The sequence below is a fragment of the Coenobita brevimanus genome, chromosome 89 (genome assembly GCF_032717465.1).
Source record: "Coenobita brevimanus isolate Jiangsu-jjx chromosome 89, ASM3271746v2, whole genome shotgun sequence".
Lineage (NCBI taxonomy): Eukaryota > Metazoa > Arthropoda > Malacostraca > Decapoda > Coenobitidae > Coenobita > Coenobita brevimanus.
This window is the reverse complement of record NC_137042.1, coordinates 12,994,035-13,008,667: the sequence shown is the minus strand read 5'-3', so window position 1 is coordinate 13,008,667 and position 14,633 is coordinate 12,994,035. Positions and strand designations below refer to the sequence as shown.

The 14,633-nt window shown below is 39.5% G+C and overlaps 1 protein-coding gene across 1 annotated transcript in view; it reads right to left on the bottom strand.

Moving 5' to 3' along the window:
* LOC145411375 (uncharacterized) overlaps positions 1 to 14,633 on the bottom strand; it is a 102,316-nt gene that overhangs the window by 26,174 nt on the left and 61,509 nt on the right. The window contains exons 13-15 of the mRNA XM_080281406.1: positions 12,459 to 12,536; positions 7,993 to 8,094; positions 6,032 to 6,185 (exon numbers count right to left, since the gene is read on the bottom strand). Of these exons, the coding sequence (XP_080137532.1) occupies positions 6,032 to 6,185; positions 7,993 to 8,094; positions 12,459 to 12,536 (334 nt within the window). The remainder of the gene's footprint in view (positions 1 to 6,031; positions 6,186 to 7,992; positions 8,095 to 12,458; positions 12,537 to 14,633) is intronic.

The following is a 14,633-nucleotide window of genomic DNA, read 5'->3' as shown; positions in this document are numbered from 1 at the left end:
TGAATGTTGTTGCATTCTGGAAGAAATGTAACATTCGACAGGCTGTAAATTTTTTCGTCCGAGCCTGGAATAATACAACATTGGCAACCGTTAAACAAGCGTGATGCAGCCAGGGTGGCGGCGGGGGCACTAGAAGTGTGTTGCCGCACCTCAGAATCCCTGTTATTTAAGTCCATCAGGCCTGCTGTCTACTGTTGTTAAGGTGATTGCCCATATTTTTGTTATTGTAGCTATATCTGTAGTACAATGTCTGAAAAATTTGACCTTTATTATGTCTCTAAGGGTCAAAAAATGTCCAGGTATGAGGGGGTGCCACCCATATATAATTTTTCTCATAAGATTATGTATTCTCAGTGTGTGAATTCACACTGCGCGAAGTCATGGACTGCCCAATCTCTCGCGCACTGTGCGAGTGTACTGTATTTGGTAGCAGGAATAAAGGATCATCATCATCAGAGTGAAGGGGTTAAGCTTGCAAGTTATTAAATACAGTACCAGGTATATGATACTAGCAAAGATGACAATGAAATAAAATACAATTACACTCTCTTTGCCTTAATTTTCCTTTTTGTGTGTGTGTGTGTGTGTGTGTGTGTGTGTGTGTGTGTGTGTGTGTGTGTGTGTGTGTGTGTGTGTGTGTGTGTGTGTGTGTGTGTGTGTGTGTGTGTGTGTGTACTTCATGCAGCTAGATCAGTGATAATAAAAGACAATAATACAGTTTTACATCTTTTCCATAGCACCATACTGAAAGGTTTAATCTATTATTAACCCTTTGGCTACACTGCAAGTTCAAGGTCGAGAAAAAAAAAAAAAAAAAAAAAAAAAAGGCCATGTGCCTTGACTCGAATGTAGTCCACTTTCTTGAATTTTTTCTTAACCTACATGACTTTAATCTACCACTCTCGCATGAGTTTGGTCGTGATGCTAGGTGCTGTAGCTGCCACCAGCTTCAGGTGGCAGCATTTGTAAACATCCAACCTGCCCCGACTTGTGGCTGACCACCCTCGCACCACCCATGCGCTTGAGTTCTTCTGCCTTGGACCCATTTTTTAGCCTCCTTCAGGGAAGATTTATGCTATTTATGGTATCTAAATAACATCAAGATCAATGCATATAGCTAACTGTCAATATACATGCAATGCCAGAATAAAGTGTCAATATATGAAATACGTGTGTTTTCTGCTGGGATCTGATCAGGTGTTTCTATCTATTATCGTTATCTTACTGTGTTTCACATATAATTTATCTACTGGAGGTATACAGGTATGTATATGCAAGTTATTGTAGCTCATCATGTTTGAGTTTATACTAGAAAAGTGCATGTGGGTGATAAAGTTATTGTGAAAAGATCGTTTTTAGGCATAGGCCTAGATTGAGAAGTGCAGTATTTTCTTCCCCCGTCATACACATCTCTCAAGTGTGATTAGAGGTAAACCACCATGATGATGCCCCAGGAATCGGAAGACTAGATAAATTAGCTAACCATTTTGTATCCAAATTTGAAAACATGAAACATAAGCCAAACTGCTGTGTGTGCAGTACTGAGCCCTCAAAATGTAAGCTGAAAGGAAAGGGACAATGTAAAAGAAAGCAAACTTCACTTTTGCAATGAATGTATCAATAAACCTGCATTGTGCCTCATCCCCTGTTTCAAGAGATATCACACTCAGAAGGTGTATAAGAGGGTATGTCAATGTTAGACAAGGTAGATAAACTGCAGTTACATTATTTTTATTTTTCAAGGAACATGATAGAATGTGATCCCATTACAACTGCATTTTTTACTGTTTGGATTTGCCAGGAAGTCATAATTTAACTTTTTGGAATATCACATCATTATTTTCCATGGAAACTTTGGCAGGATACTTTTTTAGCTGTAACACAATAATGCATGGATAATTTCCGTTTTTCAAGGAACATGATAGGATGTGATCTCATTATATTTTTTATTGTTTAGATTTGCCAGGAACTCATCATTATCATTATTTTCCATGGAAACCTTGGCAGTATACGCTTGTTGCTGTAACATGATAAAGCAGCCTTTAATATAAATTAGACCACATATACTCTAATACTAATATTTTTAATTAATTTTTAAAAATGCAATTTAATAAAAAATCAATTTTGACAAAACTTTCAACTTTCAAGCAGTTCTAATGCTAGATACAAAAACCCCCCTACCCCCCCCCCTTGGGGTAGGGTTTTTTTTCAAGAATACTCCCCCAGTATCCCTGCTTGTCATAAAAGGCGACTAAAAGGGTTGCCGGAGGGTTAGTGCCCCTCCCCGGAAAACAACTAACAAAAAAAACAAACAATAAGCCTCGGACAAGGACTGACCAAACGTTGACGACCAAGGATCGGACAAAGGACATTGCAATTGGAACTTGGAATGTAAGGGGAGCAAATGATGAGGTGAAAGAGAGAGAGATTGTTCAGGTGCTTGAGGATGCGAAAGTGGATGTATGTGGAATAACTGAAACAAAATGGAGAGGAGAAAGTGTGAGAGAATGGGAGTATGGATGGGGTATATGTGCAGGAGTAGGTGAGAATGAGAGGGCAAAGGAAGGAGTATGTATAGTTGTGAGTAAAAGATGGAAGAGGAGCATAAGACAGTATGGATCAGTTGGATCAAGGATTGTGTGGGTAAAGTTGAAAGTTGGAATACAAATATGGGCGATTGTGTGTGTGTATGCGCCAACGCAAGATCGTGCTAGAAGAGTGAGAGAAGAGTTCTGGACAAATGTAGAAGTGTGCATGGAAAAGTTTGGAAGGAATGAGAGAGTGTTTTTGATTGGTGATATGAATGGTAAAGTTGGGAATGTGAAGGTGGATGGAATAGTTGGTGAGTGGGGTGAGCCTGCTGAGGTAGATGAGAATGGGAGTGCATTAGTGGACATTTGTGCTGGGAGGGGGTTGGTGATAGCCAATACCCTCTTCAGGCATAAAATGATCCACAGGTATACATGGCGAGTGATGAGAAGGGTGGGTGGTGAACTGAGTGAAAGGAAGGCAATGATTGATTATGTGTGTGTGGATGAAAGGATGCGAAGATGTATATTGGATGCAAGGGTTTATAGAGGTTGGGGGAGTGGACTTTCTGACCACTACTTGGTGGTGGCCAGAATTAAAGTTCAAGTAAGATGGAGGAACAGAAGAAGGGAAAGACGAGAGGAAGGAGTAGTTGCAAGGAGAGTGGAAAGGTTACAAGAGGATGAGAAAAAGGCAGAGTATAAGAGAGATGTGGAGGAACGATTGGGCAAATATGAATTGGAGCAGATGGGGGACGTGGAAGGTGTGTAGAATATTTACAGAAGAAATATGTGCAGCATGTGATGTGGTGTGTGGAAGGAAGAGAAGACAGAGGGGGGTGCAAGGAACAGCGTGGTGGACTGAAGAGGTGAAATGGGCTGTGGCACAAAAGAAGAAAGCATACAATGAATGGATGAGAAATAGGGGCGTGGAAGAAGTTGAGAGGCGGAAGAGAGAGTTATATGTAGAAAGAAAGAGAGAGGTGAAAAGATTAGTAAGAGAGAGTAAGAAGAGAGTGGATGAGGAATTTGGAAGGAATTTGAGTGTAAAGTGGAGGGACTGTAAGAAAATGTTCTGGAAAGAGGTGAAAAGAGTAAGACAGGGTGGAAGTGAAGTTAGCAGGGGAGTGAAAGATAAAAATGGTAGATTACTAGTGAAGAAGGGAGAAAAAGTGAGCAGATGGAGAGAACACTTTAAGGAATTGTTGAACGTGGAGGATGGAAGTAATGCGAGTATAAGTGGCTGGGGAATGGCTGGGAGAAGGAGGGAGGTGAGAAGACAGGAAGAAATCAGTAGGATAGAAGTTGTGGAAGCAATGAAGAAAGTTAAATCAGGGAAAGCCCCTGGAATTGATGGAGTGTGTGGTGAAATGCTGAAGCATGGGGGAGAGATAGTAGTAGAATGGATGTGGAAGATGTGCAGATTGGCCTGGGAGGAAGGTAGAGTCCCGGAGGATTGGAAGTCAGGTATAATTATTCCCTTGTACAAAGGAAAAGGGGAAAAAGAAGTGTGTGGTAATCATAGAGGCATTTGTCTTCTTAGTATAATTGGAAAAGTGTATGGTAGGATACTTATTGACAGAGTTAGAGAAAGAACAGAGAAATTAGTTGGAGAAGAACAGGGAGGCTTTAGGAAGGGAAGAGGTTGTGTAGATCAGATATTCATTCTCAGATCTTTAGTGGAAAAGTTTCTAGAGAAGGGAAAGAAGTTGTATGCGGCTTTCATGGATTTGGAGAAAGCATATGACAGGGTGGATAGACTAGGATTGTGGAAAGTGTTAAGAATATATGGAGTAGATGGGAAGTTGTTGAATGCTGTGAAGAGTATGTACGATGGTGCGAAGGCTGCAGTGCGTGTGGATAGTGAACTAAGTGAATTTTTCTCTTTGAAAGTTGGGTTGAAACAGGGATGTGTCATGTCTCCATGGTTGTTCAATCTGTACATGGATGGGGTAATAAAAGAGGTACAAGGTAGGGTAGTGGATGTTGGAGTGGCCCTGGTGAGAGAGGATAGTGTTTGGAAACTCCCTGTACTGTTGTTTGCAGATGATACTGTGTTGTTGAGTGAGGACGAAGGGGAGCTGCAAGGCTTGGTGGATGAGTTTGAGAGAGTGTGTAAGAAAAGGAGTCTAAAGGTGAATGTAGGGAAGAGTAAAGTGATGGTCTTTGAGAGAGGTGAAGTCAGTGAATGTACAGCGAGGTTGGATGGTGAGGAATTGGAAAATGTGAGTACGTTTAAGTACTTGGGTAGTGTGATGAGTAAGGATGGAGGTTTGGAGGGTGAAGTGCTTGAAAGAGTACAGCAGGGAAGAAAGGTTGCTGGTTCTTTGAAAGCAGTGATAAGAAACAGGGAAGTGAGCATGGAAGTGAAAAAGTTATTACATGACAGTATTGTGATACCAACTCTAACGTACGGAAGTGAAGCTTGGACGTTGTTGGAAGGACACAAGTCAAGAGTGAGAGCAGTGGAAATGAGTTATTTAAGAGGAGCCTGTGGAGTCACATGGAGAGACAGGCTGACGAATGAGGATATAAAGGAGCGTTGTGGTGTTGATGTGGATGTGATAGGAAGCGTTATGAGGAACACACTGAGGTGGTTTGGCCATGTGGAGAGGATGGAGGGTGAAAGACTGACGAAGAGAGTGTATGTGAGTGAGGTGGAGGGGGAAAGAGGGAGGGGGAGGCCGAGGATGAGATGGAGAGATGGGGTGGAGAGGTATATGAGAGAGGGGGGTGTGAGTTGGGAGCAGGGGAGTGAAATGGCGGGGGACAGGGCGACTTGGAGGCGATTTGTTTGTGGCCACCCCAAACGGGATTGAGGCGTCTGGGAATAGATAGATAGATAAACTTATGACACCAATCAAAAACACTGGAAAAGCAATTTCATTTTTGGGTGTAAAAATGCCTCTCAAGGGGGCTGTACCAAAATCGTTGATGGTAGCCAAAGGGTTAAAACTCAGCATTCGAGATGGAAGGGCAGCAATTTTAGGCCAAGTTAAAGAGTTTAGCACATGTAATCACTATCATCTCCAATATTTTGCCCTCTTTTGAGAATCCTTCTACACGGGATAATTATGACATAATCATTCTCTGGTTATAGCAGAGTCCCAGTTCTTAAAAATTCAAGTAACTGGTTTTAATAATAAACACCTAAATATTTTAACATAATAGAATTGTACAGCCATATATCCTCTCTCATATAGTTCATCCTACATACTGAAAATTCTAATTAACCCTTTTAGCTTTTTCCAGGTGATTCTGATAAGCTCAGGAGACATTATTTTGAACAACGGAGATTAGACATAGCATTCTATAACCCCATCACAACAAGAAATCGTCTATAAGGTGAATAAAATTGGGTGGATGTGGTAAGTATAACTTCCAAAATTACACAAATGTCATAATTATATTAACTCCAAAATTATCTCCAAAATTATATAAGCTCTAAAATTATGTTACCAGACTGAATTGGGTTAACATCCTAAAGCTTCACTAGACCTCACCTTGACGAAATGCATTGTGTCGTGAGCAGGAGCATCATCCTCAAATACATCCTTCTCCTCACGATGGCGGTGCTGTGAGACCTCCAGAGCCAAAGACCTTGCCTTGTTGACAGCACTCTCCATTTTCCGGCCAAGGAACTTCTTAAGCTGGGACCTAAAAAGTAAGGTAAAATGGCATGTAACTATGGAAAACAGGACCAAGTGGGTAGCTGGGAACGAATGGACAGGAGGTAGTCGACAAATTATGGATACCAATAAGCCAATCTATCTGTAATTATGGATGGTAAAAAGCTGTTATGTAATTATGGATGGTAATAAGCTGACCTAACTGTAACAATGTCTCCATGGTTGTTCAATCTGTTCATGGATGGGGTAATAAAAGAGGTACAAGGTAGGGCAGTGGATGTTGTAGTGGCCCTGGTGAGAGAGGGTAGTGTTTGGAAACTCCCTGTACTATTGTTTGCAGATGATACTGTGTTGTTGAGTGAAGATGAAGGGGAGCTGCAAGGCTTGGTGGATGAGTTTGGGAGAGTGAATAATAAACAGAATCTAAAGGTGAATGTAGGGAAAAGTAAAGTGATGGTCTTTGAGAGAGGTGAAGTCAGTGCATACACAGTGAGGTTGGATGGTGAAGAACTGGAAAATGTGAGTACGTTAAGTACTTAGGTAGTGTGACGAGTAAGGATGGAAGTTTGGAGGGTGAACTACTTGAAAGGGTACAGCAGGGAAGAGAGGTTGCTGGTTCCTTGAATGCAGTGATAAGAAACAGAAGTGAGCATGGAAGTGAAAAAGCTACTACATGACAGCATTGTGATACCAACTCTAACGTATGGAAGTGAAGCTTGGACGTTGTTGGAAGGACACAAATCAAGAGTGATAGCAGAGGAAATGAGTTATTTAAGAGGAGCCTGTGGAGTCACATGGAGAGACAGGCTGACGAATGAGGATATAAAGGAGCGTTGTGGTGTGGATGTGGATGTGACAGGAAGCGTCAGGAGGAATACACTGAGGTGAGTTTGGCCATGTGGAGAGGATGGAGGGTGAAAGACTGACGAAGAGAGTGTATGTGCGTGAGGTGGAAGGGGGGTGAGGGAGGGGGAGGCCGAGGATGAGATAGAGGGATGGGGTGGAGAGGTATATGAGAGAGAGGGGTGTGAGTAGGGAGCATGGCAGTGAAATGGCAGGGGACAGGGCGACGTGGAGGCAATTTGTTTGTGGCCACCCCGAACAGGATTGAGGCGTCTGGCAATAGATAGAATAGATAGAATAAGCTGATCTATTTGTAATTGTAGAAAATAAAATGGCAATTTACTTGTACAGTAATTATACTGTAATATGTTAATCTACTTGTAATTATGGATAGTAATAATCTGATCTTTCTGTAGATATGGGCAGTAATAAGCTGATCTATTTGTAACTTTAGTTTGTCAATTTTTTTTTTTTTTTTTTTAAATAAATAATGCAGCTTTATTTCCTCATAAGAGTTGGGGGACTGAATGTAGGCTAACTAGGCTAATCAAAGCAGACATTCAAGGCAAGAAACACCAGCTGCTATCTTCATTTATTTTATAAGCAACAAACCTCAATCATCCCCTGGTTGTAAACTCATTATGGGTCACATCCATAGACCACCTACAGACCATCATGCAACTACCTATTTGGTAGTTATACAGATACCAGCGACATAATGAATGGTTTTGTGGGTATGATGAAAATAAGTGATAAAGAGGAAATGTGGGGAGTGAGTAGCCCAGCCCCATGCTCCTACACTCCTGTTTATATGAGGCAATTTAGGAATGAATGATGATGATGATGATTCTGTGACTGTGTGGTAAGGCAGAGGCCACTTTAGCGGCAGTATATGCATATATTCCGTTTAACGGTATAAGTCTCAAAGTGACAATGTGTTTCTGTGCCTCTGTGGTGAGATAGGAGAGAGTGCAAAGGCATGGTATACATACGTCTTCTTTTTAACGGCAGAACTGTCACCATCGGGGAGCTTCTTGACACTGACGTCCACAACACTCTCCTCGTCAGATTCAGGGCCATCCACATTGGAGTTGCTGATACAATAAGCAGGTATTAGGTTGACATCATTACTGTACATCCCCCTCTAATTTTTATCACTATACAACATAACATAGATTACCTCTCTCACAATGACTTTCACACAGTAAAAAAAATTTCAAGCTAAAGTTACATACAATTTCCATCCATCCATCCATCCACTATCCAATCCTATGTTGCCCCATGAGGAGCGTAGGAGCCCGGGGCTAGGCAAGTTGGTCCTGACATTTAAGATGAGAGTGACCAGCCTCACTCATCCTTGAGTGGCATTACATGAGTTTCTATCATTAAAAAAACATGTATATACTTTTACATTAATGCAGATTCCTAAAAGTATATAAAAGCTTCTGCAAAATCATTAATTGTTACCAATAACTATTTCATTATTAATCCCCAGGTACAAAGAATTAATGCTGCAGGTGTGTCTTACAATAATCCAATTCTGGCTTGTATCTTTCTAAAAGTCAGTATGCCTTCATTTTACATAAAATATAGAACTTTCATAACTTATTATTTATATGTATAATACCATGACTCTCATTACACTGAAGATATACATAAAATAGACTGTGTATCATATTTAATGTGCTTTCTATGTACCAGTATTCTCAAGTTGCTGCATTTACAAATACAGTACAATACTTCCCCTGCTGTTGTACTGAACTCTAACTTGATACACTCCACCATTAAATTTCATTTCCCTTTAACACTAAGGAAAAAAAAGTTGCATACAGTAAAAATGAACTGTCTTCTTTACGACTATGGTACAAACAGGAACACTTATGAGTAAACATTAATCTGTTTACAAAACTGTGACCAAACTTTACCACAACCTAAGGATAATAAAAAATGACCACTTACTTCATGCTAAGATAACTGTGTTTAACAAACATCTACCACAGTACATGTGGAAGATAAGCCATGGCAGCTAAATAATCATCTGTCTTAATTTGTAAGTAGATATAATATTTACTATAAAAAATAAAATAATTATACAGTACAGTGAAGTTGCCACCTTAACAAAAATTCTGCTCCAATATAACAGCACACAGATGATACAGTCTGTTCAGACATCTCAGGCAAAGGAACCCCCCTACCTCCTTAGTCCTAACTGAACCCACAACATGAAACCGAATAGCTGTCAAACCCCTCCTGTACTGCTAGCCTCCCTTTGCTAGAATCCAGAGGCAACAAAAGTTTTATTCAGTTGTACCACACTTGACACCACCACCAATGACATCACCATCTTCACACCACCACTCACACTATCATCTTCTCAGACAACTACACCCTAACAGACAACTGAAGTGTACTCACATCATAAAAGTACAGTCAAGGACGAACATTGGCCTAATACTGTACTTCATCTCTACTTCTTATTTTCCCGTGGTGTCTTGTATTTCTATGCAGAGAGAGAGGCTGGGCATACTTCTCTGCACAGAGACTCCTTCTGATAAGATACATCAATGAGGAAAGTGAAGGATATGACCTAAGTGTGAAGTAAATGCAGTGAAATAACAGGCAACTTTTGTCCTTGACTGTACAATCAGGTAGATTAGAGACGTACACACATATAAGGAGGAGATGATACAGATATCATATTAAAGCTGTTACTAAGTCCTAAAAATTAGCCTCCAAATGCCACCTTCACATACAGTTTTCTCCAGATTTACAGCTTTTGAAATACGGTTTCAATGCAGCACATTCATCAATTTTTTCTAGGTTCTCAATGTTACCATACCACATAAATCAACTGTGTGTAGATGGTGACTCCACTGTATGATGTTTTTTAATTCTAATGTTTCAAACAAGATACTACTGATATCATAATTAAAAGTGTGCAGAGCAAAAATTCCAAAACATATTACTAACCATACTACAGAAAATCTTCTATCACTAGTTAAATCTAAGAGTTCAACTACTGTCCCTATATTTAAACTCTATTTTTACTAATAATACTGTATTACTCCTACGCTGGTGGATACCAAATGTTACAAAACTTATACACCATTTATCAACTGCTTAAGGTAGTGCAACACTCTACAATTAAGAAAGATCAAATATAGATGCCAAAGGGGGACAAAATAATACAGAAGTTCACTTATTACCAATACTTTTTTACAACAAACATAGAGCACAATCGAAATCTATGCAAACAGCTTACATTTCACCTTCAACACTCCACAGAAAACCTTTAACAAAATTCAGCACAAGAACACTGATGCTCTGGTACTTTAGCTACAGTTGTAAACCATCTGGAAATAAGCACATTACTAAGAAGTACCCAAAACCCTTATCACTGAAACATCTTAATTACAACATTCAAGTGAAAAGTCACAAGCCTTAACCCCTTCAACTTAATGATGTACAAGTATTTTCTAGTCTATCAGTGCTCCTACCAATAACTTCATTTGGTTTACATGAGTTTTTGAACTGGAGGGGTTAGATGCAGCTTTTATTTACCTCTACACTGCAGAAGTGCTCCCCTTTACTCAATCATCTGAAGGTAATGAGAATAAACCAATAAAAGGCATCACTGGACTGAAGGGGTTAACAGGTGTAATAAGTGTACAACCTTTCAAATCCAAAATATTTTGGACTGTACAATGATAACGGTAATTTATGGAAAAATTGTGATACATAATCTACAGCACCATTAACAGAATATACAATGAAGTGGCATGTATCATTAATTAGATATCTTTTCTTATATATGTTGCATTGTATTGTTCATAATGGCTCCAACATGCTTGTATGCGTAAGCCTTGGTCACCTAATGGTGGTTCTCCACACTGTTCAATCTCTGGCAGCCTCCATACTCACTCCCTTATCTCTGAGGTCAGACTCTTATAACTTTATCCCAGGTCTTTTTGGTCTGCCCCTAGCAACCCTACCCAACATTCACACTTCTCACCTTCTGCACCCAACTGTCATCCTCCATCCTCTCAACATGCACAAACCATCTCAATAATATTCCTCCTCGCCACAAAACCAATACATTCCAGTCCCATTCTTCCTCTCAACTCTTCAATCACAATTGTAGCCTCCACAGGTCATAATTTCAAGGAGACATTACACATCCATCCATGTCCCTCTCTAAACACAAGTTCAAATAGGCAGTGACTGTGGGGGAACAACAGATATCACATCAGCCTATTGGGGGAAAAAAAAAGAAGGATATTTTGCATCATGGAGACTTGTGGATTTTGGATTTGGGAGTTTGTACTGTATCAAGCAGTGTAGCATAACTATCAGTATAACAAGAACATAATACAGTAATGGTACTGAGCACATGGAGTACAAGCAGAGAGGACAGCATACAATGTATACCTTATTACTCTAGTAAAAACACAATAAGGTACAATAATGTGTGTGGCATATGATGATATTAACACTAAAAATCCATCAAATGGCATTACCTACCAATATACTGTATATTAAGGATTATTTGGAGGTCATTCCTTTTTCTGGCCTTTACGGAAGTTTCAACGAGAAAATTTGCATCTTTTTCCATCTCATTAACCCAGAAATTTATAATCTTTACTACAGCATGATCTAAATCAACCGTCACTTGTTAGACATTTATACTTTCTGTGATCAAGTAAATACTCCACTGCAATTTTAAAATATACAGTACAGTAAAATAAAATACTGTAGCAGTAACTAGAACCAACAACTGAAATAATGAATACAAAAATGAGCATGAGTAAAGACAATTTACACAGTGTTTGGTGAATATGATGAGTGTAGTATTAATCTACTTTCATCTTAATCTCTCCCAAAATTTCATCCTTTGCAGTTTATTTCATGGAGTTCGCTGGCAAAAAAGACAATGCTAAGGATCTACATTCTCTCCATATCACTTCTTCGTGGCTAGCATCATATTCAAGTGTTGATCCACTGCTACAACTCAGCATTCATGATGGAGAGATAGCAATTTGAGGACACCTTAGAGTAAAAATGGCATACTGTGAGGCAAGAGTATAGCTAAAGAATGCCTCAAATATTACTTAGTGTGGACTATAGTGAGCATAGTGGGAGCGTTGGTTCAAGAAGGAAAATTATGCAGTGTAGCTACAGACTGCCTCAAGCATTCCTTACGTGTAAAGGGTAGTGAGTATAGTGAAAGTATTATGCCCAGAAGGAGTTTTAAACAAACATGTAGCCCTGATGCTTTCTGAAGAGGTAACTGTAGTAAGCATAGTGAAAATGATAAGTCTGAGAGGAAAACTAAGCATAAACATAACTACAGAATGCTTCAAACATTCCTTACGTGTGATGAGTATGGTGTATTAAGTAGTGTGGAAGTATTTAAGTCTAGGAGGGAAATTCAGCATAAGTGTAAGATGGTTAGGATTACCACGAGCTGCTGCGACTCAGCACTCGAAGACAGTTGTCCATGGCCGTCCCTGTCCAGCCTGGCGATGACGCACGACCTCTAGTGATGTGATGGGAGAAAAGCCAGTGTGGCACAACACTTTCCTTATTTGTACATAAATGCTGAACCTTTAACCCTTACACACCCAGTACATCATATTCATCATATCCTTGCTACCTCCAAATGATTCTATTCAACTCTGGAAGTATTTGCAGCAGTGAAAGAGTTAAGTAGGATTATTTAACCCCCCTCCATTCAAAAAGTCTCACCTAAGTTGAACATAATTGTCTGGAAATGAGAATAAAATAAAGACATATACAGTATATGTCATGGGACTGAAGACATTAAATAAGTGGGAAAGGGACTCTTCTTGTATGCACACAACACTTCACTTACTTAGGGAAGTACACAGCCATTATACTGGAGGAGGATGCTTATTTCACATGCACAAAAATAAACAGCCTTGAAATCTGGGGAGGGAGAATGCATTTTTTCATATACTGTACACATGCTTTGAACCTTTAAATACCAGGGCTAGGTTCTTTTTTTATACGTACAATGCCTCCAAAATGCAAATATTTCTGAATGTAGAAGGTATAGTGGTAGATGGAGGCACCCGCCATCCACTCACTCGATGTGTGACAGTGATGGGTGACTGTCTTTTCCTCTCTTCCTTCCCTCTTTCCTTCCTTCCTCTTCTGTCTTTCTTTCCTTCATTCTCTCCTCTTTCTTCTGCCTACAGGTGATTCTACACTCCCCCTTCTGACTTTCCTTCATTCTTTCCTCTTCCTTCTGCCTATGGGTGACTCTAGATGGAGTGACAAGCCAAATGGTTTCCTGTACACCATGAAACCATTTACTATGCTGCGTGGTAACCACAAAACCAAATTCTGGTGCTGGTGGTTTAGTGGGTAATTAAGGTACCCCAATTGGACTGAGACGATGTAGGTTTATATCTAAAGGGTAGTTGGGGTTTACTGTTTATGTAATGCCACTCAAGGATGAGAGAAGCTAGTCACTCTCATTTTAAATGTCGGGACCAACTTGCCTAGCCCCAGGCTCCTAGGCTCCTCATGGGGCAATGCAGGATTAGATGATGATGATGATGATGATTTCATAAATAATATACAGTTCTTTACACTGCATTAACAGAAATAGAAGGTATACAAATAATTAAGAAGGTATTTCAGAAAACCATCTAAATTTCAGTTTCAAAATGTACCAAAGAAAAAATAAGTAACATAGTTACCTTCTGGGGACATTCCTAAGCACCAAACCTTTAATTCTGAGGGCAGCATAAATTTCTCACATATACAGTACACTTGTTCAAGAGCCTTTAAATCTATAGCTTGGCTTCAAGAGGAAGCAGCTGTTCATTCACACTCAACAGAAACTTCACAACAGTAAATGACTAACTAATGGTGCATGCCACTTACCACTTACAGAACAAAAACGGTCAATCCTCACTTAAAATCCAGGACGTAAGCAAGCAAAATACTACTTTAAGTAAAATTATTTTTATTTGTGAAATGCATTGAGTTCATGACTGGGGGGCTAGAAACACAAAAAGAACTCATTTCTATATTTAAGGCAACTTTATAATTGATCATGAGCAAATTTAAATGAAAAACGGGGGATACTTTATCAGGAGCTTAATAATGAAATAACTTTAAGTGAGAATCAACTGTACAGAATGCTGGCACTACAACTTGAAACAACAGATTAACCAACAAGTAATATAAGGGAGACCACTGCTACTGTTACTCTGGTTTACAACACACAAACTGATTTATACCCCCCATGCAGGAGCTGGGGTATGATATGTGAGATATGAGAGAGAAAAATCCGGTTATCTTATCAGGAGAAGCTCCTCAGTTTCCTTCTCTCTCTTTCTGATTACAGTAATATACAGTACAATGAGGGACAGAAGTTCACCTCATATTTCACCTCTTCAACTTCTCATTTCCTCTTGCTGGCTAATATTTCTAATCTGAAAGACCTTTGGTACATTTCTCTGACCACAGATAACTTTCTTTGATATTATGTATCAGGGAGGAATGTGATGGACATGCCATAAATGTGAAGAACAGGAATAATGAGTAAACTTTCATCCCTGACTGTATATGTATTATTACTTTTTAGCAATAATGAATGTGG